Source organism: Ursus americanus, chromosome 3 (genome assembly GCF_024610735.1).
Source record: "Ursus americanus isolate L20-20 chromosome 3, mUrsAme1.1.p, whole genome shotgun sequence".
NCBI lineage: Eukaryota > Metazoa > Chordata > Mammalia > Carnivora > Ursidae > Ursus > Ursus americanus.
Window position 1 is genome coordinate 92,951,646 of NC_142129.1, and position 23,913 is coordinate 92,975,558.

The window sequence follows — 23,913 nt, forward strand, 5'->3', positions numbered from 1 at the left end:
GTTGGTGGTGTTATTTGTTATTTTGTTGTTTTTGTGATAGCAGGCAGTTAGCTTGGGTAGGCTCACACCACCATGAATGTGGTGGCCAGCAGTTCAGGTTTCAGATCAGTTCTTTAAGACCTAGCTGCAAGCTGATTTCATTTTCCCTGTGCACATATAATTCTGTGATCAGCCAGAAACTTAGGCTGAGTTTACAAAAAGAATGTGGCACTTTCCTTCTTTGCCTTTCTTCTTTCTGGCATTCTTCTTTCACTTTTTGGTGATGCTGGTTACAGCGGGCTTCTTTGCCTGGTTCTGCCAGCCAAAAAGATAGTAGGGTTTTTACTGAAGTTTTCACCACTATTCGAGTGACCGTAGCTGCTTTCAAGTCAAAGAGCCCCAGTCTCTTCTTTCAGCGAACAGGTTTTCACAATTCAGCCGTATCACAATTATAAACAATCCTTTTCCATTTTTCTGGACATTGCCAGAATTTGGATTTTATTTTAAACAAGCAACAATGGCTTCTCTGGTGTTCATTTTAAGTGTCCTATTAAAATTTATTTAAATTTAATGAAGGAGAAAAATCGTATTTATCTTAACAGATCCAGAAAACGTAGTTGATAAAATTTAATATCCATTCCTGATTTTTAACAACTTTCAGAAAACTGAGAATAGAACTTCTTCACTCTGAAAGAGGATTTAAGATGTTAAGAATAATAAGAATAAAATCTACAGTAAACATCATATTGAAATACTTTACCTTGAAATTAAGAACAAGATAAGGACACAAGCTTTTCCCACTCCTATTTAATATTTTACTAAAGATCCATCTGAAGGAATAAGGCAAAAATAAAGAAAGAAAATATATCGCAATTGGAAAGGAAGACTATATTTATTCTCAAATGACATTGTTGTGAAAGTGAACAGTGTAAAATAATAAACTTAGAATTAATAAGTGAATTTAATGTCACTAAATAAAGAAAAGGTTAATATATAAACACAAACTGTATTTATACATGCAAATAGAAAATAAAATTTTTTAAAATTTATAATAGCACCACAAAACATCAAATACTTGGGAATAAATCTAACAAAAATATAGAAGACCTCTACACTAAGTACTGCAACATTCCTAAGAGAAATTAAAAGCAGCCTAAATAAAAGAGAGATTATATGTTTAAGGATTTGAAAATTCAATATTGTATGGTGTTAATTCATTCTCAAATTGATCTGTGGATCCAGTGAAATCCCAATCAAAATTCTAAGATCGGTAGGGGAAGAAAGGGATAAAGAAAGGGGGGGTAATCAGAAGGGGGAATGAACCATGAGAGACTATGGACTCTGAGAAACAAACTGAGGGCTTCAGAGGGGAGGGGGTGGGGGAATGGGATAGACCGGTGATGGGTAGTAAGGAGGGCACGTATTGCATGGTGCACTGGGTGTTATACGCAACTAATGAATCATCGAACTTTACATCAGAAACCAGGGATGTACTGTATGGTGACTAACATAACATAATAAAAAATCATTAAAAAAAATTCTAAGAGGTATTTTTAATGTTACTTGATAAGCTCATTCTAAATCTGTATAGAAATACAAAAGGCTAAGAATAGGCAGGAAAATCTTGAACAAAAGCAAAAGAACTTATGCTTCCAGATGCCATGATAAATAGAAACCTACAGGAATTAAGATGGTACGCATTGGCATAGAATAGACAAAGAGCTCATTGAAAAGATTAGAATAACAGATACGCACGTAGCATCACTGTTTTACGACAAAAGTGGTACTGCAATATATAGCAAAGGAAGGGTAGCCTGTTCAAAATCTGATGTTGGGTCAATGTGCTATCCATATAAAAAAACAAATGAGTCTCGAATGCAGCCTCATAGCATACACAAAAATCAATTCCCAATAGATTGTAAATCTAGCTACGAAAGTTTAACAATAAGATTTCTAATTCGTAACATATGAGAATACCTTCGTGACCTAATGGAAGTCAAAAAAAGCTGTGAAGTAGAATATGGAAAGCATTAACAGTAAAGCAAAAGCTTGGTTAATTGGATGACATTGATGGATGACATTGAAATTACGAATATCTGTTCATCAAAATCCTGCATTAAGAGCAAGCCACAGAGTGGGAAAATATATTGAACTCTATCGAGATAGCACCCATACGTCTACAAATCAAGAAGAAAAGGACAGACACTAACAGAAATATGGAGCAAAGTCTTGAACAGGCACCTTGCAAAGGAGGTTGTCCAAATGCCAATAAACATATAAAAAGCTTCTCAGCTTCATTAGTCATCCAGGACTAAAAATTAAAAGTGCAGTGTGATACCACTGCCCACCCACCAGCATGGCTAAAATGAAGGAAATGGACAATAACTAATGTCGGTGAGGTATGCAACAAATAAGACTCACAGCCTGCTGATGCTGGGGGTGGAGTGAGAGGGAGGAGGGGGAGAGAGGACATCAGTTAGGAGAAGGTTGCAGAAGCTAGGTGGGAGACGATGAAGCTTGGACCAGAATGGTGGCGGTGAACACGGAGAAGTGCAGATGTAGATATAATTAGATATCATGCCTTACTTTTGTCTCCCGGGTACCTTCCACATCTCCCAGCTACCATGCACTGAAAATAGGGCGCTAGCATGTGAGAGGAACTTCAAACAGTACAGGTAGCTCAGTGCGGCTTCTAGTGCTGGGGCTGGCTAGAAGTCCGTCTTAGTTCCAAAACCCAAAAACTTAGCTTACATTTAAGCAAACCACGAACCACTGCCCTGACAACTGGAAGTGTCAGATGTGGGCATAAACTCACCAGAGTCGGCTTGGGCTCACCATTTAGAGTATTCTTCTAGATCCCAATAGGTTGTTAGCAGAGTTTTTACATTTAATCATCCCAACAGCATCCCGAGTGGGTAAGAATGAGACTTACTGTCAGAGAGATTGCCAAAACCTAACTGACCAAGCAGAGCAAGTGGACCAGGTCAGGCTACAAGCCTCACCTTCTAGAGATAAATAAAGGAGCCTGGCTAAGGCCCGTGATCTGTAAGGACAATGCTAGATGATTACTGTAATCAGCTGCCCTAACAGGTTTAACCAAAGTCTGATGGGTTTTAAATAGATTGTTAACCTCAGTCCTGATTGATTAGAAATTGAAAGGTAATTTAATCAGAAATCAAATTGTACTCTTAACCTGGACGAGATGAACAGTTTCATAAACACAAAAATCACGTTTATGGAAGAAAAGCATTCTTTCAAATGCAAAGCTGGCCCTGGTGGTGAGTATAAGAGAAGCCCGAGCCAACAGCTCTGTCCCAGGACAATAGCTTTTTAAAAAAGATTTTTTGAAGTTCCCTGATAATACAATGATCATCTAAGCACCAAATCAGTTATTTCCATGGATTAAATAAGGAGCTGAACATTTTTCTGAAAGGAATTCATGAATGGGACACCAGTGTGAAAACACAAGGGGCTCGACCCCAGTGGCACTGCCTCTAGTTCCCAGGAGACGCCTGCGGCTCATCTACTCAACTCAGAGGCACGCAGGGTGATGTCAACTGGCTGAAGTACGTCTTGTCTGTTAGCAACATTTTGCAGCCTCTGAGGAACTAAGTGGAAGTGGAGGTTTTGAGAATGTAGTAAAACCCAGTGCCTCCTGATCTCTCTGGAGGAATAGAGCGAGCTGAGGGCTGACTTCGCACATCCATCCATGGAGGCAGAATGTGCTAGGGCCAGCTCAGGTGGGCTCCCAGAGCCCACTGTGCACATCTCTCCCCAGCACTGAGCAGTGAAGTCAGCTGTGTGGAAGTATTTATACCAAGAAACTTGCAAACACTACCAATCAGAGATGGGATTTGGTAGTGCCTCTTTCTTGGATCAACATTTGTTACGCTAATGACGTCCTAAAGGTCTGATGCCAAAATCCAAGGTGAGGCTAGAGTCAGTAAGAGACAGATCTAAGTGGATTCCCAAGCGTAAAGGCTTAAGAAGGAAAGAAATCAAGTACAGATGAGCCAAAGAGGAGGATCTAGGAACCAAGGAAGACAAGGATAAGAAATCGGGAGCAGGCAGTGGGGAGATGCCCTGGGAAATTTCAGAGACAGTATGCAATTGTGCTTATTAGCATATCCATAGAAGCTGGTCACATTTATTTTTAAAAAAGAAAAGAAAAAAAAAAAGCCAGTGGGGGACTAAATCATAGAAACTCCAAATCCTGTGTACTCTCTTTCCTTATTCATTTAGCAGAAATCCTACTTCAGCGAGGCCCATCTCTGACAGTGATCCTGTCCTTCTAGGGGGCCTACAGCAGATCCCCATCTTCGCCTCCCTCATGCTTGTCTGGCAGGAAGTAATCACTGTGCCCCAGGGACAAGTTCCAACTCCTGTCAGGCTTTTTTTTTTTTTAACGTTTTTTTTTTATTATATTATGTTAGTCACCATACAGTACATCCCCGGTTTCCGATGTAAGGCTCGATGATTCATTAGTTGCGTATAACACCCAGTGCACCATGCAATACGTGCCCTCCTGACTACCCATCACCAGCCTATCCCATTCCCCTCTAATCTATTTAGCTTTGTCAGCTTTTTCAGTGCTTTAGATAATTAACCTGAAAAACAATTAATAAAGATATACGAACAAAAGCAAATATAGGCAAAAGTATTTTTAATGTTAAAAATATCAGGGAAAATCAATAGAGTTCGTGTCATATTATCAATGACTTTAATTTGCAATGTTGTTACAACTATTACTATCAGGCTATTGATTTCATGTATTATGAAATTATTATTATGGCGCTACCATGATTAATTAGCTAATTTCACATTTTCTGGGTTTTTGTTTGTTTTAAAGAGAATAAGTATAGTTATCTTGAAAAATCTTCTGGTAAACTAGGCAGCTAACTGTATCCATCTTTGGCTAAGAAACCGTTGTATTTAAGGGAGGCATTACTGGGTATGGGTGTAACTTAGTACATTTGTAAAAGAGACATGCAGACAGAAGTAATACAGGACGAGTCCAGTGATTTACAGAGCGATTGAAAGGGAATATCACGCCAGCCCACACATAACATGAAAAAGCAGATGGGAAGAGGAGGGAGTCTGGCCCCAGTTGTTGGACCAGCCCTTTAGCTATGGAGCCCTTAGTGACCCAACTTTTCCTATGAGCCCACAAGTGCCAAATCTGAGGCCACACAGCTTATACACCCTTTTAAATATTCACAGTTTAATATATTATTTTAAATATTCACTCTCTTCTCGTGCCTGGAAACATACAAAATGCATACAATGTAGCAAGATAAAATATATTTAATATAAGTGATAAAAAGGAAATCAGAATAAATATTTTTAGTACAAAGAGAAAGGTAGTACGTAAAATGAATGTTCGAAGTCTCACGCACCCTCTAGAAGAAAGTTAGGAATGACTGGGGAGAGAAAGGCTTCTGATCTCAGAGGAATGGTCACTCAGGTAGTGTTTAGCCTGGAAGACATACTTTGGTATTTTTCATACAAACGCTGCTTTTGATTTGCGGCTAATTTTATTTAGGATTTAGGATTTAGGATTTGTGCAACTATCTATGTTAATAAATGAGATGTCTTTAATTTTCTTTTCTTACATCATTGTAGAGTTTGTATAAAAGGTGTCTTGTCCTCAGCAAATCATTTGGGTAGCTTTGTCTTTTTTTATTTTTACTTTCCTCGAACAGTTTATATGAGATAGAGATTATGTATTCCAAGGAGTTTTGGTAAAATTTACCTCTAAAGTGACCTGGTGACAAAATGTCTGATTACCAAGTCAATTCTATGATGTTATTAATTTATTCACATTTCCTATTTCCTCCTGAATCTATTTTAAAATTCTTCTAGAAAGTATCTATTTATATATATTTTCTATTTATTTTTATAAAGTTGTTCATAAAAATATATACAAAATACATACAAATGGGGAGGCTATATGCTGTCTGTGTATATATGTATGATTTTTATATCTCTCCTATATCTCTTTATATTAATGTGATACCCTGATGTTATTTATCTAAAAGGCCCTGAAAATTTGTGGCTGGTAAACTCTCCAAGTCTTTTATTTTTTAATCCAATTAGCCAATATATAGTACATTGTTAGTTTCAGATGATATGTTCAGTAATTCATCAATTGCTCTTAACACCCAGTGCTCATCACATCATGTGCCCACCTTAATGCCCATCACCCAGTTACCCCATCCCCCCACCCACCTCCCCTCTAGCAACCCTCACTGTGTTTCCTATAGTTAAGAGTCTCTCATGGTTTTTCTCCTTCTCTGATCCCATACAGTTTTCCTTCCCTTGCCCCATGATCCTCTGCACTGTTTCTTATATTCCATATATGAGTAAAACCATACGATAGTTGTCTTTCTCTGATTGACTTATTTCACTCAGCATCCAGTTCCATCCACGTAAATGGTAAGTATTCATCCTTTCTGATGGCTGAGTAATATCCCATTGTATATATAAACCACATCCTCTTTATCCATTCATCTGTTGATGAACATCTGGGCTCTTTCCACAGTTTGGCTATTGTGGCCATTGCTGCTATGACCATTGGGGTACAAGTGCCCCTTAGGATCACTTCTGCAACTTTGGGGTAAATACCTAGTAGTGCAATTGCTGGGTTGTAGGGTAGCTCTATTTTCAATTTCTTTTTTTATTATTATTATGTTAGTCACCATACAGTACATCATTAGTTTTTGATGTAGTGTTCCATGATTCATTGTTTGCCTATAACACCCAGTGAGTGCTCCATGCAATACGTGCCCTCCTTAATACCCACCACCAGGCTAGCCATCCTCCTCCCCCCCCCCGCCATAAAACCCTCAGTTTATTTCCCAGAGTCCGTAGTCTATTTTCAACTTCTTGAGGAACCTCCATACTGCTTTGCAGAGTGGCTGTACCAGCTTCCATTCCCCCAACAATGTAAGAGGGTTGCCCTTTCTCCCCAACCTTGCCAACATCTGTCATTTCCTGACTTGTTAATTTGAGCCATTCTGACTGGTGTGAGATGGTATCTCATTGTGGTTTTGATTTGTATTTCCCTGACACCAAGAGATGTGACACACATTTTTTCATGTGTCTGTTGGCCACGTGTATGTCTTCTTTGGAGAAATGTCTGTTCATGTCTTCTGCCCATTTTTTGACTGGATTCTTTGTTTTTTGGGTGTTGACTTTGATAAGTTCTTTATAGATCCTGGATACTAGCCCTTTATCTGATACGTCACTTGCAAACATCTACTCCCGTTCCATAGGTTGCCTTTTAGTTTTGTTGATTTTTTCCTTTGCTGTGCAGAAGCTTTTTATCTTGGCGAAGTCCCAGTAGTTCATTTTTGCTTTTGTTTCCCTTGCCTTTGGAGACGTGTCTAGCAAGGACTAGCAGAGGAGATCAAAGAGGTTACTGCCTGTGTTCTCCTCTGGGATTTTGATGGATTCCTGTCTCCCATTTAGGTCTTTCATCCATTTTGAGTTCATCTTTGTGTATGGTGTAAGAGGATGGTCCAGTTTCATTTTTCTGCATTTGGCTGTCCAATTTTCCCAGTACCATTTAGTAAAGAGACTGTCCTTTTTCCATTCGATATTCATTACTGTTTGTCAAAGATCAGCTGACCATAGAGTTGAGGGTCCATTTCTGGGTTCTCTATTCTGTTCCATTCACCTATGGGTCTGTTTTGTGCCAGTACCACACTCTCTGGATGACTACAGCTTTGTAATATAGTTTGAAGTCCGGCATTGGGATGCAACCAGCTCTGGTTTTCTTTTTCAACATTCTTGTGGCTATTTGGGGTCTTTTCTGGTTCCACACAAATTTTGGGATTATTTGTTCCAGCTCTGTGAAAAATGTTGTTGGTATTTTGATCAGGATGGCATTGAATGTGTAGGTTGCTCTGGGCAGCATGGACATTTTAACAGTATTTGTTCTTCCAATCCATGAGCATGGAATGTTTTTCCACTCCTCTCTGTCTTCCTCAATGTCTTTCATAAGTGGTCTGTAGTTTGTAGAGTACAGATCCTTTACCTCTTTGATTACGTTTATTCCTACGTATCTTACGGTTTTTGGTGCAATTGTAAGTGGGACTGATTCCTTAATTTTTCTTTCCTCTTCCTCATTGTTAGTGTATAGAAATGCAACTGATTTCTGTGCATTGATTTTATATCCTGCCATGTTGCTGAATTCCTGTATGAGTTCTAGCAACTTTGGGGTGCAGTCTTTTGGGTTTTCCACATAGAGTATCATGTCATCTGCGAAGAGTGAGAGTTTGGCTTCTCTTTGTCTATTTGAATGCCTTTATTTCTTTTTGTCGTCCAGTTGCTGAAGCTAGAACTTCTAGTACTATGTCAAACAACAGTGGTGATCGTGGACATTCCTGCTGTGTTCCTGACCTTAGGAAAAAAGCTCTCAGTTTTTCCCCATTGAGAATGATATTTGCTATGGGCTTTGAGAAGGTGGGTCTTATGACATTGAAGAATATATCTATAAAATGTAAGTGTAAAGAAGTGAAAATTAAAAAAGACTTAAAAACAAAGAGTTGATAAAATAAGAAACTAGTTGAAAAGGAAAAAAGAAAAGGAAAATTTTAAACTGAAAGATAAACAAATCATAAGGGGAAAAAACCTCGAATTCTATATACTATTTTCCGCTAGCACCGGCGTTTTGCAGTCCTGTGTGCTCTGTCAACTTGGTATTTGCCTGCTGTTCCAGCTGGTCTTCTGGGGGAGGGGCCTGCCGCACTGATTCTCGGGTGTCTTTGCCAGGACAGAGTTGCACTGCTCCTTGCCAGGGGCCAGGGTCAGTGTGAATTACTTCGGGTTCTTCTATGTGGCTTTTGTTCCCTGAAGGCTTTCCACATCACTTCAGAGTGTGTAAATAAAGGTGGCTCCACCGGATCTCCAGCCCTGGAGCTGAAAGGTCTCAGCCCCCTCTCTTCAGTAAACCCTCAAGGAAAACAATCTTCACTTTCGTACTCACTTTCGTGTGTACCAAACTCTGCAGATTCCTGTGGTGCCCACCCGCACAGGTCCTCCTGGGGAAAGGTGGGAGGTCACCCAGTTTCTGTCCTTTGCAGGGCCCCCACACGGGGAGTGGTCACCCGATCCTGCCACTGTTTGCAGTTTATGGCACACAGAGCTGAGAGCACACTCCCGGGCTCACTGCCCATAGCCAGTTTCCCTGGTCCAATGCTTGGGAACGCTGCCAGTTCAGGCACGCCCATTCTTTCCGTGACCCCAGGGATCCTGAGGCCACACTGTCCCCACCTAGGATTCGGACCCACTTTGCCATGTGAGCACCTTTCAGGCACCTTTCTTTCATTGGAGCAAATTTCTAAAAGTTCCAATTTTCCACTCGGGCTATATCACTTTCTGGAAGCTGGCTTATGGAAGGTCAATCCCCCCCCCATCGGTTACCTTTCAATATATCCCTTCGGAATCACTTCTCTGCACCTCCTACCTTGCAAAAAGTGGTCGCTTTTCTATTTGTAGAATTCCAGCATTACATCTCAGGTTGAATTCACAGGTGTTCAGAATGATTTAATAGCCATCCAGCTAACTTCAAGGGACCAGATGAACCAAGGCCCCTACTCTTCGGCCATCTTGCCTCCCTCCTCCAAGTCTTTATTATTTGAAAAGTTTTTATTTTTATTTCACTCTTGAATGAGAGTTTAGGTTGACAGTTATTTTACCCTCAGCACTTTGAATTATAACTAGACACAAAACATCAGTTTCCCAAACTTTAATCTACCTTACAGCAGTCTACCACGGAACAATACACACACACACACACACACACACACACACACAAGTACACGTGCACGCACACGTGCCCAGAGAGGTGCCACAGTCAGATACGTAAATACTGCATTCTGTCTTGCAGACTCACGATGCACATTTGTATAATTAAATCCCCTGCATCACCTGCCATTAAAGAACTCTTTTCCGTGTTTAGCTCAGTGTTTCTTATCAGAACTTTCTCTCTTTCTTCTTTTTTTTGGGGGGAGGGGGACTCTCACCATCATGGGGAAACCGGTTCAAACGATACTACAGTACACTGATTTTAAATACTGTCGACAAATAACTCCCCATACATATTCAGAAAGTCTCATCCTGCTGTTACTTACCCTATCTTATCCTGTTAAGTTTCTATTACTGTGTAACAAATTACCACAAATTTAGCAACTTGAAACCATAGCTATTTATTATCTCACAGTCCTATAAGTCAGAAGTGTGGGTTCAGCCTACCTGGGTTCTCTGCTCAAGGTCTAAGAGGCTGAAATCAAGGTATTAGCTGACCTGTGTCTTCATCTAGGCTTGTCTAGAAGAAAGACTGTTAATAAGATCATGAGGATTGTTGGCAGAATCAGATCTCTGCCGGCTGTTGGCTGAAGACCACTCCCAGCCACCAGGGGCTGTTCTCTGGCCCTTGCCACGTGGCCCTCTCCATCATCAAAGCCAGTAATCAAGACTCTCCCTTGCATCCAATCCCTCTCACACTTTTCATCTCTCTGACTTCAAAAAGTGCCCAGTTTTTTTTAAAGGGCTCACCTGATTGGGTCAGACCCACCCAGGTTATCTTCTTTTGTATTAATTCAAAGTCCATGGATTGGTAATGTAATTGTGGGTGGGACACCCATCATGTTCACAAGCCCCACCCACACTGAGGAGGGGATTAGATGGGATGGGTGGGGAAGGGAAAATCTGGAGGGGTCATCTCAGAATTCTCCCTACCACATTTATTATTCATCTTTGCCAGCCAGTGAGTATCTGCATCACACACCCAAGTGAGGAGTTTCACTTTGCTTTTATTTCAGAAAAGTCCACTATACTATAATCCTTAGGTTTTCTGCCAGAACGATAACTAGTGTGGCTTGGGCACGGATGTTTCAATGTAGTGTTCATAGAATATTTTGACTTACCCACAAGCTTGGATTGCATTCCACTTTCGCGGCATTGGTGTTTCGTATGGAGTGAGGTTACTTCAAGAACTAGCCAGTCATTCATTACCTCATTTATTGATGTGCCGAACACAGAGGTAATGTGTGGCTTCTGTGCACAAAAAGCTTTCCTAAAAGCAGATGCTACATGTGGATGCTTATTAACCACAAGAAAATAAATTGACTATAGAGGAGATATTGAAGCAGAAGAAAGAATCGCCGTCCCTGTTGGTGGTTCCCAAAGTCAGAAGAGGCTTCACAGAATAAATTTTATGTGAATGGGTTTTTAAAGCCTGAGTAGCATGGCAAGGAAGTTGGGAAAGAACAACTTCCAGGCAAAGAGTAAGTCTGAAAATGGGTGAAAGAAACTGAGGTTTCAGGGAAGAAGTATGTTAAATGGACCCGGCAAGGTTGGCAGGAGCTGGACATGTCATTACAAAATTTAGATTTCATCCTGTAAATGAGAAGAAAAAGGAAGTAGTTATGCAGGAGAATGAAATGATCGGATCTGTGTTTCGGAGACAGACCTTTACTGGCAACTGTAAGAGAGAAGCTGGAGACGGGGAGACAAGGGCCATACCTAAGCCAGTGTAGCCAAAGTGAAGAAAAGAGGATGGAGAGTCAGCAAGAGAGTTTAGACTCTGATTGACTGCATAGGGGCTTCTGCAGGTGAGAGAGCAGTCAGGGTGGCCCAAGGTGCACAGGTGAGGACCCGCATCAGTGATGATGGCAATTTACCAACAAAGCACGTACAGATGCTGAAGACGAAAAAAGAGCTCTTTTCTTTCTGTTCTATTAGGGGCACCATAAAGTGGGAACAGAAAGGTTAGTTAAGTTGCTTATGATCACATAGCAAATTTTGGTCAAATCTAGTCATCTAATCCCATTCCTTCTTTATAAGTGTCTTAGGGAATCATTTCCAGAAGCAAAAGGGTAGAGACATAGATGTGGATAAGGATATGACTATAGCTATGGATACAAGTGGAATACATGTATGTATAATATATACCTTCGCATTTGATATATTTTATGTGTAATATGTAATCATATACACATGACATATTTATATGCACACACATACAGATCTTGCTTCCCACTCAACCAAGCCACGAGTAAATCTTGGCCTGACTTTGCAGTAGCAGTACCTACCAATGAAATTAATAATACTCTATTCTGACGCTGAGGATTCTTAGAGCCTCATATGGTGATCCTTGAGGCCCTGTCAAAATCCAGTTCATTTGCTCTTAGGCATAAGAAGAAATGGAAACTTCCCATATATCACAAATTTGCAAGAGCAGCCTTTACTGTTCAAAACAGTTAGAACCCCTGCAGTTACAAGGCGCATGTCCCAGCAGGACTGTCTCTGGCGCTTCCTTCCTAGCACAGAGTCAAGCCACACACCGCTTAAAGGGGCAGGTCTTCCGCTATGCCTAGACTCCAGGGGCATCACTTCTTAGTATATAACCCTGTGATGTTGCTAGGGAGAGTCAAAAAGTTCCTCTTGATTCAATTATGGCTCTTCTGATGGAGTTGTTTTTCTATCCTTGACTTTAGGCAGTCCTGCTTACAAGGGCCATTTTTAAACTCAATGAATAGTGCCACCTGGATTGAAAGCCATGTACCATGCAAGGTTCCAAGGAAGAGTAGTTGCAGTTTGTATGCTCCATTTGCTTTTCTCCTGCTTTCTTTCTCCTTGAAGAACTATTGCACAGGAAGCAGCAGACCTAGTCCATTCAACTTTCATTAGCAATGAATAATAGTGTTGGCTGGGTGGTACCAGGCAGCCTTTTGTGAACAGAGCTAGTGACTTATTTCCCTGTTATGCCCCACTGCAATAGAGGAGAGGCAAAACTAGGTGCCCCTTCTAACTGACCTGTGTCACCAAACAGGACCACTCTTACTCCACATTACCACGTATATAATCTTGGCTTCTAGTTGGTGTCCCTGCCTTACTCCTGAATATCCTCCTACCTCTTCGAAAGCAAAGTTAACCATCTCAACCATTTTTCAATTCTCAACCTTTTCCAACTTGCATAAATTTTTAAATAAAACACTATACTTCTGCTGTTAGACTGGGGTCATCTTTTTCTCATGCCCTTCCTTAAACACCCAAGTGAAAAATACTTTCCAAATCATGTTGAACATATCTCTTAAATTTCCCACAACCATCTCCTCATTTTTTATTACAATATCACCCTCACATTGATATCCGTATCATCTTAGCTACATTGAGGCGATAATGAGTCCCATTATCTACTCTGCCATGACCAGTAAAGACCTTTCTACCTGTGGTAACATCTTCCCTTTCTACTCAAGACCTACTATCATTATGGATGATCACGGTCCACATGAATGACCTATCAGACATCCTAGTTTCCTTAACCTCCTCAGTTTCCTTGACCTTCATTTCCATTCGTCACCAATCATCCACTCCAACACTTATACCCTAGATCTTGTTAAAATATCACAAGCTCTCCAGCTCTCTCTTTACAGTCAACTGTCCTTCGATACCCAACCCTTTATTTCCACCACTCTGTTCTCTGATTACTTTGGGACATTTAGTCATTCAGCCCCTCTCTTCATTCCTACTATCAGTCTTCCCACATGCCCTCAATCTTGGGAATCCAATCTTGGGAATTTATGGCCTCTTCTCTCCCACACACCATGGTTCTCGCTGATGTTTAGCCAGTCCACAAATATGCCACCCTCTTCTCCTTCTCTGCCAGGCTTTCTCCCCATATCTCACTTGTCTCACCTGATCTGCCCACCTTCAGGTCTGACATATGTATGGGCCACCTCCTCAGCCTACTACATTCCTCAAATGCAAGACCTCAGTGTGTCTGTCTTTTGCATGATTCAGATCCTTCAGTTCCTCCCAGATGCCTTGGGCATAAGTCCAAGTTCTGGCGAGGAGGCTATTCATGATCTGGATCCTACTTCTCTATCCAGTTTTATCTCACAACATGACCCCCACCAGGACCCAGACATACTGAGCCGCCCACAGTCCCCAAAGGGACCTGTGCATTCTGTGAATTTCAACCCCTTGCCCATGGTACTTTCTCTCTCTGGAATGTTCTTCCCACATTTTTTTGACCTAGCAGATGTCTGCTTGTGTGTTAAAATTCAGTTAAAGCATCGCATCCTCTGGGATGTCATCTCTACCTGTCCCATCAGGCTCCTCCCCACCATCACGGCTCTTCTCTTTATTCATTCATCAGGATGAGCCTTTGGGGACCCTCACTATAGCACTTCCTGTCTTATGGTTGTCTCTGTGACTCTTAAGGTTAGAGATCTATGGCCCCAGCACTTAAGGGTGGTGGCTGTGCCATCAGCACCCAGCTCAGAGCCAGTGCTCAGCAAGTGTTTGTGAGTGAGTATATAACATTCCCCTTCTTCTGAATCATGGGCTCCTTCATTAGCGACACTCCTAATTTCTTGCCCATTGTGGAACTGCTGCCAGTTCACATAATTGCCAACTAAATATTCCCTTTAGTTAGCTACTCTTTTTATTTCAATAAGTTCCATTCATGGAAGTTCTTTTTATAAAAGATCTGCCTCATATTTTTTTCTGAAGCAAGATGTCACATAATAAATAAAGTATCTTCTTTCTATAAATGGCCTATTGAGTAGCAGTGCAAACCAATATAAATAAATTCCCCCACAGATTGTAACACCAGTCCTAAGATCGCTCTGGAAACCTGAACATGGCAGGCCTACATCAGTGGTTCTCAACAAAGGTGATTTTGTCCCTCAGGGGACATGGGGCAATGTCTGGAGATATTTTTGGTTGTCACAACTAGGTATTCCTGACATCTATTGGGTAGAAACCCACTAACATCCACTGCTATTATTAGGAATGCCAAGACCAAAATAAAAAATTATTAAACTGGGGATGAAGAAGAGGTTATCAATCACCAGACTAAACATTTAAGCCACAGAAAAAGATTTAGATTCGATCTCAGGACTATTTTCCTAACAGTGAGATTATTTGAAGTTAGAATGGATTGTTATTGAGAGAACCGTGACTCTTCACTGTGGAGGCACAGCAAAGTAACCTGGGAAGCTTGAAACACTGCCAGTGCCCAGCTCCGCCCCCAAGGAAACCTAATTTAAGTAGTCAGTAATGGGATCCAGTTATGGGTATTTTTGTGAAAGCTCCCCAGATTATTCTAATGAGAGCCAGAGCTGAGTACCAATGGCCCAAAGCGAAAAATAAGAGGCCCAACAATGTATGCTTAAGCAAAACGTTTACTTTGTGTTTGGAAGTTTACTTTTGTGTGAAGTTTACTTTTAACCAAAAGGAGCCTTGATGCCGTAGGGGTACTGCATATATCACTCCAACTCATACCCAGGCGCTGGGCCTTGGACAGCATTCTTCCTGCCCTTGCTGCCCAAGTGGAAGAGATCTGACCATTATTGCCTAAAGTACAGCCAAGAAAGGGAATCCAATGCTCTAATGGAAAGGTAACCTGTGGAACTTTACTTCTCTGACCCTTGGGACACCAGGAGTTCCTTTGTTCAGGACAGTCTCATGTTTAGGCAGAGATAAGGAGCCATTTATGTATTGGTTGGTCCAAGCACGTGTTTGTAGATTCACAATTCTCTAGGGAGATTTCCCAGGTGTAGTCTGAAACCAGACCCCCGTATGTAGAGGGCAGGGGGAGAGAAAGAAAGAGGCATGACACTTCAGGTTGGTAGGTGGCAGTTTTAACAGTAACAAAGGGAACTTGCATATGAGGGTTGTCTTGGGCAGCAGCAAGATGAATGGATACCCACCCTCTAAATCTTAAAAGGTTATGAAGAGGCCCCAAATGGGTTTAGTCACGTGTACCACGCAGCTGTTTTCAACATCGCATCACCATCTGGAGGCTATGGCCTTGGAGCCGCCTCTGGGAGTGAGAAAGACAAGCAAACCCACATTCCAAGGATTGGGGGGGTGCAGTGAGGAGCCTCTGAGTGTCTGGGTCCAGCTCACAGGTCAATCAGTGTTTTGGGTTTTTTTTTTAAGATTTATTTATTTTATTTATTTGAGATAGAGAGAGAGACTGGGAGGGGCAGAGGGAGAGGGTGAGAGAATTCTGAGTGTGGTGCCTGACATGGGACTCAATCCCAGGACCCTGAAATCATGATCTGAACCAAAATCAAGAGTCAGATGCTTAGCCAACTGAGGCATCCAGGTGCCCTTCAATCAGTGATCCTTTCTATAGCATTCCCCGACAATGTTACCGTTGCTTTTAGATGCCCATGAGCAAAAAGAGGATGAAGTGGGAAATGGCCAGACTTTAGACCCTAAGAATATAATGCATCTTTTCAAAAAGTCTTTTGCAGATATAGTTCATAGATTTCTCTTTTGGCCAATAGCCAAGCCATTTCTCTGGATAAAAAGACAGAGGGGGGGCGCCTGGGTGGCACAGCGGTTAAGCGTCTGCCTTCGGCTCAGGGTGTGATCCCGGCGTTATGGGATCGAGCCCCACATCAGGCTCCTCCGCTATGAGCCTGCTTCTTCCTCTCCCACTCCCCCTGCTTGTGTTCCCTCTCTCGCTGGCTGTCTCTATCTCTGTCGAATAAATAAATAAAATCTTCAAAAAAAAAAAAAAACAGAGGGGGCATTAGCGGTAGGAAAACTATAGCTTTTGTCTGTGCTGTAGACATTTGAAACAGGCCTTGTAGATTACTACAAACAGCTGTAGAATTCTTGGTCATTATGGGTCAGCCGAAATGAGGTAGTAAATTTGAAAAAAGCAATAATTAGAAAGTCAAAAGGAGAAGGAGATGGGACAGATGATCCCCAACTTGTGATGATTGGACTTAACAATTTTCGACTTCATGATGGTGTGAAAGGTGATATCCATTCAGTAGAGACTGTACTTCAGATTTTTTTGTTTTGATCTTTTCTTGGGCTAGGGATATGTGTGTGATACTCTGTCATGATGCTTAGCTTATCTGGTGAAGCCACAACTCCCGATCAACCATGTGATCATCAAGGGTCAACAACCAGTACACTCACAACCATTCTGTACCTATACGATCATTCTGTTTTCGCTTTCAGTACAGTATTCAATAGATTACATGAGATATGCAACACTTTACTATAACAAAGGTTCGCCTTAGATGATTTTGCCCAACTGTAAAGTAATGTGTTTTGAGCGTGTGTAAGACCAGGTTAAGCTACGATGTTTAGTAGATTAGATGCATTGAATGTATTTTCAACTTATGATATTTTTAACTTCGAATGGATTTAGCAGGATGTAACTCCATTGTAAGTTGAAGATCTGTAGTGGATGTGGCAGATAGGGTCTGGATAGAGCAGAATTGGAAGGAAAGAATACAGTTTAATTTAACATGGCATGCGCCTTCTTTTCCCATTCTACAATCGAAGATGCTGAGCCTCAGGGAGGTTGTGAATGAGACTCAAGAATCTGGATGTGCAGAGTTAGAACTAAAAACCAAGTCCATGCCGCTCCAAAGGTTCTTCAAGGGCCTCAAATAAAAGCCGGCTCAGCAGAAACAGCCAGGAGAGACACGCTGGCTCATCGGTGCAAGCCGCTTGCTCATGAACAGACAGACTTTTCTATTTTCAGAGCTGCTCACTGGCTCTTCAAAGAACCTCGCATCGCTGGGGGTTTACATGGACTCCAACAACTATGGAATGGAAGTAACGGCCTAGTGGGGGGAGCTTGATGCATGGGGCGGTGGGTGGATTTGTGAAGAGAGGCTAAAAAGGAAGTCCTTGTGGAGAGAGGGAAGAACTCAAGCATTGCTATTGAGTTTCAGAGTGAGTTTTGCTAAGTTGACTTCGGTGTCCTGTGTAGACAGCTATAACCAGAAATACTCGTGTTTTAATAAAGGTGATTAAGTTTTTCGTTATGAAAATAATACATGCTCCTTACAAGAAGTATGGAAAATACAGAAAAGGAAATGGGGGGGGGGGGGAATCCTGCTTGGTAAGTCAACTGCTACTAAAACTGATTGTAATTCTTTCCAGTTTTTTTTATTCATATAATTCATATTTTTGTGATCGTGAATTAAATGTTAAGAACAGGATGCTCCTATCACTTAGCATTGTAAAACAAGCATTTTCTCTCTTTTGTTTAACGTTATAATATTGTAATTATATATAAATTAATCAAATATAAATTATTGTGATTTAGAAAATTATAAACTGTTCTATCATATGCATTTACTACAATGTACCTAAACTATTGTTGACCATTTAGGTTAAGATATTGATTACAGGGGCGCCTGGGTGGCACAGCGGTTGGGCGTCTGCCTTCGGCTCAGGGCGTGATCCTGGCGTTATGGGATCCAGTCCCACATCAGGCTCTTCCTCTGGGAGCCTGCTTCTTCCTCTCCCACTCCCCCTGCCTCTGTTCCCTCTCTCGCTGGCTGTCTCTATCTCTGTCGAATAAATAAATAAAATCTTTAAAAAAAAGATATTGATTACAGACATTTCAGAATGGAATTACTGGATCAAAGATATAGAACTTTTGAGGACCTGAGACAGTTAGTGGGGCTGGATTCCTGTTAGATAGGCCTTCTTAGAGAAGTACCTATTCCTGGTTTGATCCTCAAGTTCGCCTGTCTACAAATTTTGTTCCGTTAGTACCAGAAATGATTGGTTCTTAGGAATTGTGTAGAATTGAGCTATACTAATGTATAATGGAAATTAGAATTACTACAGGGAGGTATGGAAGTGATTAGGCTGTTTGTCAAATATTTCTGCTCTCCACCTCCCAGACACACTATAGGATTGTATTTCCTCCTCCCTCTGATTGGCTGAGACATGTTTCTAATCGTGATGAGGAATTGGGTTTGGAAGCAACACTTATCTGCAGGGAGAAGACCCTCCAGAGTTCTCGTTCCTCTGTCACTGTGGCTGGCAACTTTTGAGAGGGTGTCTGCTCCTTCAGCCTGGCTCCTTGAGTGACTAAAAAGCAGAGCCCTCTGCCGGCCCTCAATGGCAGAGTGAGCAAGAAACAAAACTTAACCATCAAAAGTCACAGAGACTTGGAATTTGGCTGTTACTGGAGCATGACTTGGCCTGTTGTCATGGTACAGAGGAGATTTTAACATTAGCATGTTTAACATATTTAATCTCTAATTAGAAATCAACTGAAGTTAAAAGATGCTATTAGAAATTAATCACAATAGGGGCGCCTGGGTGGCACAGCGGTTAAGCGTCTGCCTTCGGCTCAGGGCGTGATCCTGGCATTATGGGATCGAGCCCCACATCAGGCTCCTCCGCTAGGAGCCTGCTTCTTCCTCTCCCACTCCCCCTGCTTGTGTTCCTTCTCTCGCTGGCTGTCTCTATCTCTGTCAAATAAATAAATAAAATCTTTAAAATAAAAAAAAATAAAAATAAGAAAATAAAAAAAAAGAAATTAATCACAATAAAAGGAAATAATTACACATTTCAGCCGTTACACAACCCTTAATGATTAAGGGTACTGTGATGTTCAATATTATTAACACTCCCTTCCCCCAGATAGTCTGGGCTAGGCAATGCCAACATGTACCCTCTCCTTTTCTACACTTTTTCTTTATTTTTTAAGTCTTTATTTTAATTCCAATATGGTTGACATACGGTTAGTTTTGGGTGTACAATATAGGGATTCAACAATTCCATAGAACATCTGGTACTCATCATGGTAAATGTACTCTTTAATCCCCAACACCTATTCCCCCATCCCCCACCCACCTCCCCTCTGGTAACCATCAGTTTGTTCTCTATAGTTAAGAATCTGTTTCTTGGTTTGTCTCTCTCTTCTTTCCCCCTTTGCGCATTTGTTTTGTTTCTTAAATGCCATATATGGTGAAATCATGTGTCTTTCTATGACTTACTTCACTTAGCATTACACTCTCTAGCTCCATCCATGTCATTGTAAATGGCAGGATTTCATTCTTTTTTATGGCTGAATTATATATATGTGTTATATATATAATTATATTTTGTATATTATATTTATATAAATGTATATGTTTATGAATTTATATAAATATACATAATAATATAGAATTAGATACTATATATAATAATTAATAATATTAATATATCAATTATATATCTGTGCCAAATCTTCTTTATCCATTCATCTACCAATGGACACATGGGTTGCTTCCATAATTTGGCTATTGTAAATAATGCTGCAAGAAACATAAGGGTGCATATATATCCTCTTGAATTAGTATTTTTGGGGCTTTTTTGCATAAATACACAGTAGAGCCATTACTGGATTATAGGGTAGTTCTGTTTTTAACTTTTTGAGGAACCACCATACTGTCTTCCACAATGGCTCCGCAGTTTGCACTCCCACCAACAGTACACAAAGATTCCTTTTTCCCCACATCCTCAACACTTGTTTCTTGTGTTGTTGATTTTAGACATTCTGATAGGTGTGAGATGATATAAGGTAGTTTTAATTTGCATTTCCCTGACGATGAGTGGTGTTGAGCATCTTTTCATGTGTCTGTTGGCCATCTGTATGTCTCCTGTGGAGAAATGTCTGTTCATGTTTTCTGCCCATTTTTAATTGCATTATCTGGTTTTTGGATGTTGTGTTTCATAAGTTCTTTATATATTTTAGATACTAACCCTTCATCAGAGATGTCATTTGAAAATGTCTTCACTGTGCAGAAGCCTTTGATTTTAGTATAGTCCCAATAGTTTACTTTGCTTTTATTTCCCTTGCCTCAGGAGACACATCTAGAAAAATGTTGCTATAGCCGATGTCAAAGAAATTACTGTCTGTGCTCTATTCGGATTTTTATGGTTTCGGGTCTCGCATTTAGGTCTTTCATCCATTTTGAATTTATTTCTGTGTATGGTGTAAGAAGGCTGTTCAGTTTCATTCTTTTGCATGTAGCTGCCCAGTTTTCACACCACCATTTGTTGAAGAGACTGTCTTTTTCCCATTGCATATTCTTTCCTCCTTTGTCAAAGATTAATTGACCATATAATTGTGGGTTTATTTCTGAGTTTTCTATTCTGTTCCATTGCTCTATGTGTTTATTTTTGTGCCAGTACCATACTGTTTTGATCACTACAGCTTTGTAGTATGATGTGAAGTCCGGAGGTAGTTTTTCTCCAGTTTTTTCTTTTTTAAGATTGCTGTGGCTACTCAGGGTCTTTTATGGTTCCATACAAAATTTAGGGTTGTGAAAAATGCTGTTGGTATTTTGATAGGGATTGTATTAAATCTGTAACTTGCTTTGGGTAATATAGACAGTTTAACAATATTTGTTCTTCCAATCCATAAGTATGGAATGTCTTTCCATTTCTTTGTGCCTTCTTCGATTTCTTTCATCAATATGTTTTACACTTTTTAGACTACAGACCTTTCACCTCTATGGTTAGGTCTGTTTCTAGGTACTTTATTATTTTTTGGTGAATTGTAAATGGCTTGCTTTATTAATTTCTTTTTCTGCTGCTTCATTATTAGCAAGTAGAAATGTAATAGACTTCTGGGGCGCCTGGGTAGCGCAGTGGTTAAGCATCTGCCTTCAGCTCAGGGCGTGATCCCGGCGTTCTGGGTTCGAGCCCCACATCAGGCTCCTCCACTAAGAGCCTGCTTCTTCCTCTCCCACTCCCCCTGCTTGTGTTCCCTCTGTCGCTGGCTGTCTCTCTGTCGAATAAATAAATAAAATCTTTAAAAAATAAATAAATAGGAGCGCCTGGGTGGCACAGCAGTTAAGCGTCTGCCTTCGGCTCAGGGCGTGATCCCGGTGTTCTGGGATCGAGCCCCACAACAGGCTCCTCCGCTGGGAGCCTGCTTCTTCCTCTCCCACTCCCCCTGCTTGTGTTCCCTCTCTCGCTGGCTGTCTCTATCTCTGTCGAATAAATAAATAAAATCTTTATAAATAAATAAACAAACAAATAAATAAATAAATAAATGTAATAGACTTCTGTACATCGGTTTTGTATCCTGTGACTTTACTGAATTCATCTACCGGTTCTGGCAGCATGTCGGTGGTCTTTTGAATTTCTATATAGACCATCGCCACCTGCAAATAACAAAAGCTTGACTTCTTTCTTACCAACTTGGATGCCTTTTATTCCTTTTTCTTGTTTGATGGCTGTGGCTAGGACTCCAGTACTATGTTGAATAAAAGTGGTGAGAGTTAGCGCATATTTACCTGTTTCTTTTTAATGACAACAGTTTTCTATTTCAAAGATTTACTATCCTTGATGTAACTGGTTGCTGTTCATTGGCATTTTTGGTCTTTTCGGTCTTTTGCTATTGTTAATTTGCACACTTGCAAAATTTCCAGAGGGAAAATTCCTAAAATTGGAATCCTGAGTTGCAGGGAATTTGCAGCTTAAATGCCAATAAATATTGTCAATTCCTTTCCCAAAAGTTGAATCAATGGAATGGGACTGTGCATCAATACAGTGTGAGAGTTCTTTTTCCACTGTCAAGAACACAGGGTACTATGAAACATTTTTAAATCTCCGCCGTTATAATCAAGAAAAAAGAGGTATTTTGGTATGGTTTAAAGTGGATTTCCTTAATGATAGGTGAGTCTGTGCTTGTTCTTTCTTGAAATATGTTAATACCTTTAGTATAGTGAGGCCTAAGTGGATTCTTTCTCTTGAAGGTAAGTTGTTTTTATTATCTGAATCTTGGTGAATAGCCTTGTTTTTAAGCATCAAAGAAGTACCTCAATGTTGTTATTATTCATTTCCTGAATAAACAGGACTCCCAGCATTTCTAAGACCTTGTTTTATATGTGTATATATATATATATATATATATATATATATATATATATATATATATATTGTCACAGGGATGTTGTATAATGACTTCATCCAGGGCAGATGGGCTGGGACTTGGCCAGCCCTTGCACCTCTCAGTTAATTGATGTGACATATTATTTCATTGCAGCAATTCAGCTTTGTGTCCTTGCCCACTGATGTACTGGAAATTGAGGTGAAGGACAAGTTTGCTAAGAGCCGCCCGATCATCAAGCGCTTCTTGGGAAAGCTGTCGATGCCCGTTCAAAGACTCCTGGAAAGACACGCCATAGGGTAAACCTGTGACTGAGACCTCAATATCACTAAGTTTTCAGTGAGCAGGCGGAGGGAGGCCTGCAAGCTGCAGCAGTATAATCTAGTGGAGACTCAAACTAAAATGGTGGTACTGAATTTCCTTGGCTTCTCGCATGAATTATGTTGCTTGAGCCACGACATTCCATCAAAAAAACCCTTCCCTTTCCTCTTGCTTGATACCCCTGGTTACTTATGCAAGAGAGTAGAAAATCCCAAGACAATCGTGAAAGAAGCCCTTAGTGGGGCATTCTTCTATACAGGTAGAAGTTAAAATTTGTCTTACTATCAAAAATATTGTTTCTGCTTGTGTGTAGGATTTAATCATTTGGGATGTTTCCATAACACGTTGAAATTCTGGGTCACTAGAGTAGAGAGACTTAGAAAATGCTAGTATTTGTAGAAAATGCTAGATAACCTGAAAGAAATTTTAAAAGCATGAATTCTCGTGGACAACAGCAATTAAATTACTTGCAGAATTCCGTTGTATATAAGAATGTTTCTGTTTGTGTCTTTTCTTTTCACGTCCTCTCATGGTGCTCATTAACATGGACTCTTACCAGAGGAAATATTTATAAATAGCATATATTACCTTAGTTAACAGCAACTATATTTGAAAATGTTAGGTATGGCTCTCTCTCTCTGTCCATAAATGTATGCTGCGTTATACCACTGTAACCCTTAGAATGATATCGAAGGAATGAGGAGAATTTGCAGAATTTCCCAGTGTCTTCATTTAAAGCGTTTTGGATTTTCAGGACTACGGAATCACTAATAATTATCATAAGGACATTTAATTAGAACCTTATGGCATGTGATTAGCTGTGTGCGTACTGGCACGCCGTTAACTCTCAAGCCAAAGGGGGAGACATTTATGCAGCTACAGCTGCATTCTCTCTCTCCTTCTGCCTATCCCCTGCTTAAACACAGGGTTTGCGC

At 40.5% G+C, this 23,913-nt stretch overlaps 1 protein-coding gene across 1 annotated transcript in view; it reads left to right on the forward strand.

Moving 5' to 3' along the window:
• HECW1 (HECT, C2 and WW domain containing E3 ubiquitin protein ligase 1) overlaps nucleotides 1–23,913 on the forward strand; it is a 419,927-nt gene that overhangs the window by 288,767 nt on the left and 107,247 nt on the right. The window contains exon 7 of the mRNA XM_045793669.2: nucleotides 22,814–22,956. Coding sequence (XP_045649625.2) covers nucleotides 22,814–22,956 — 143 coding nt within the window. The remainder of the gene's footprint in view (nucleotides 1–22,813; nucleotides 22,957–23,913) is intronic.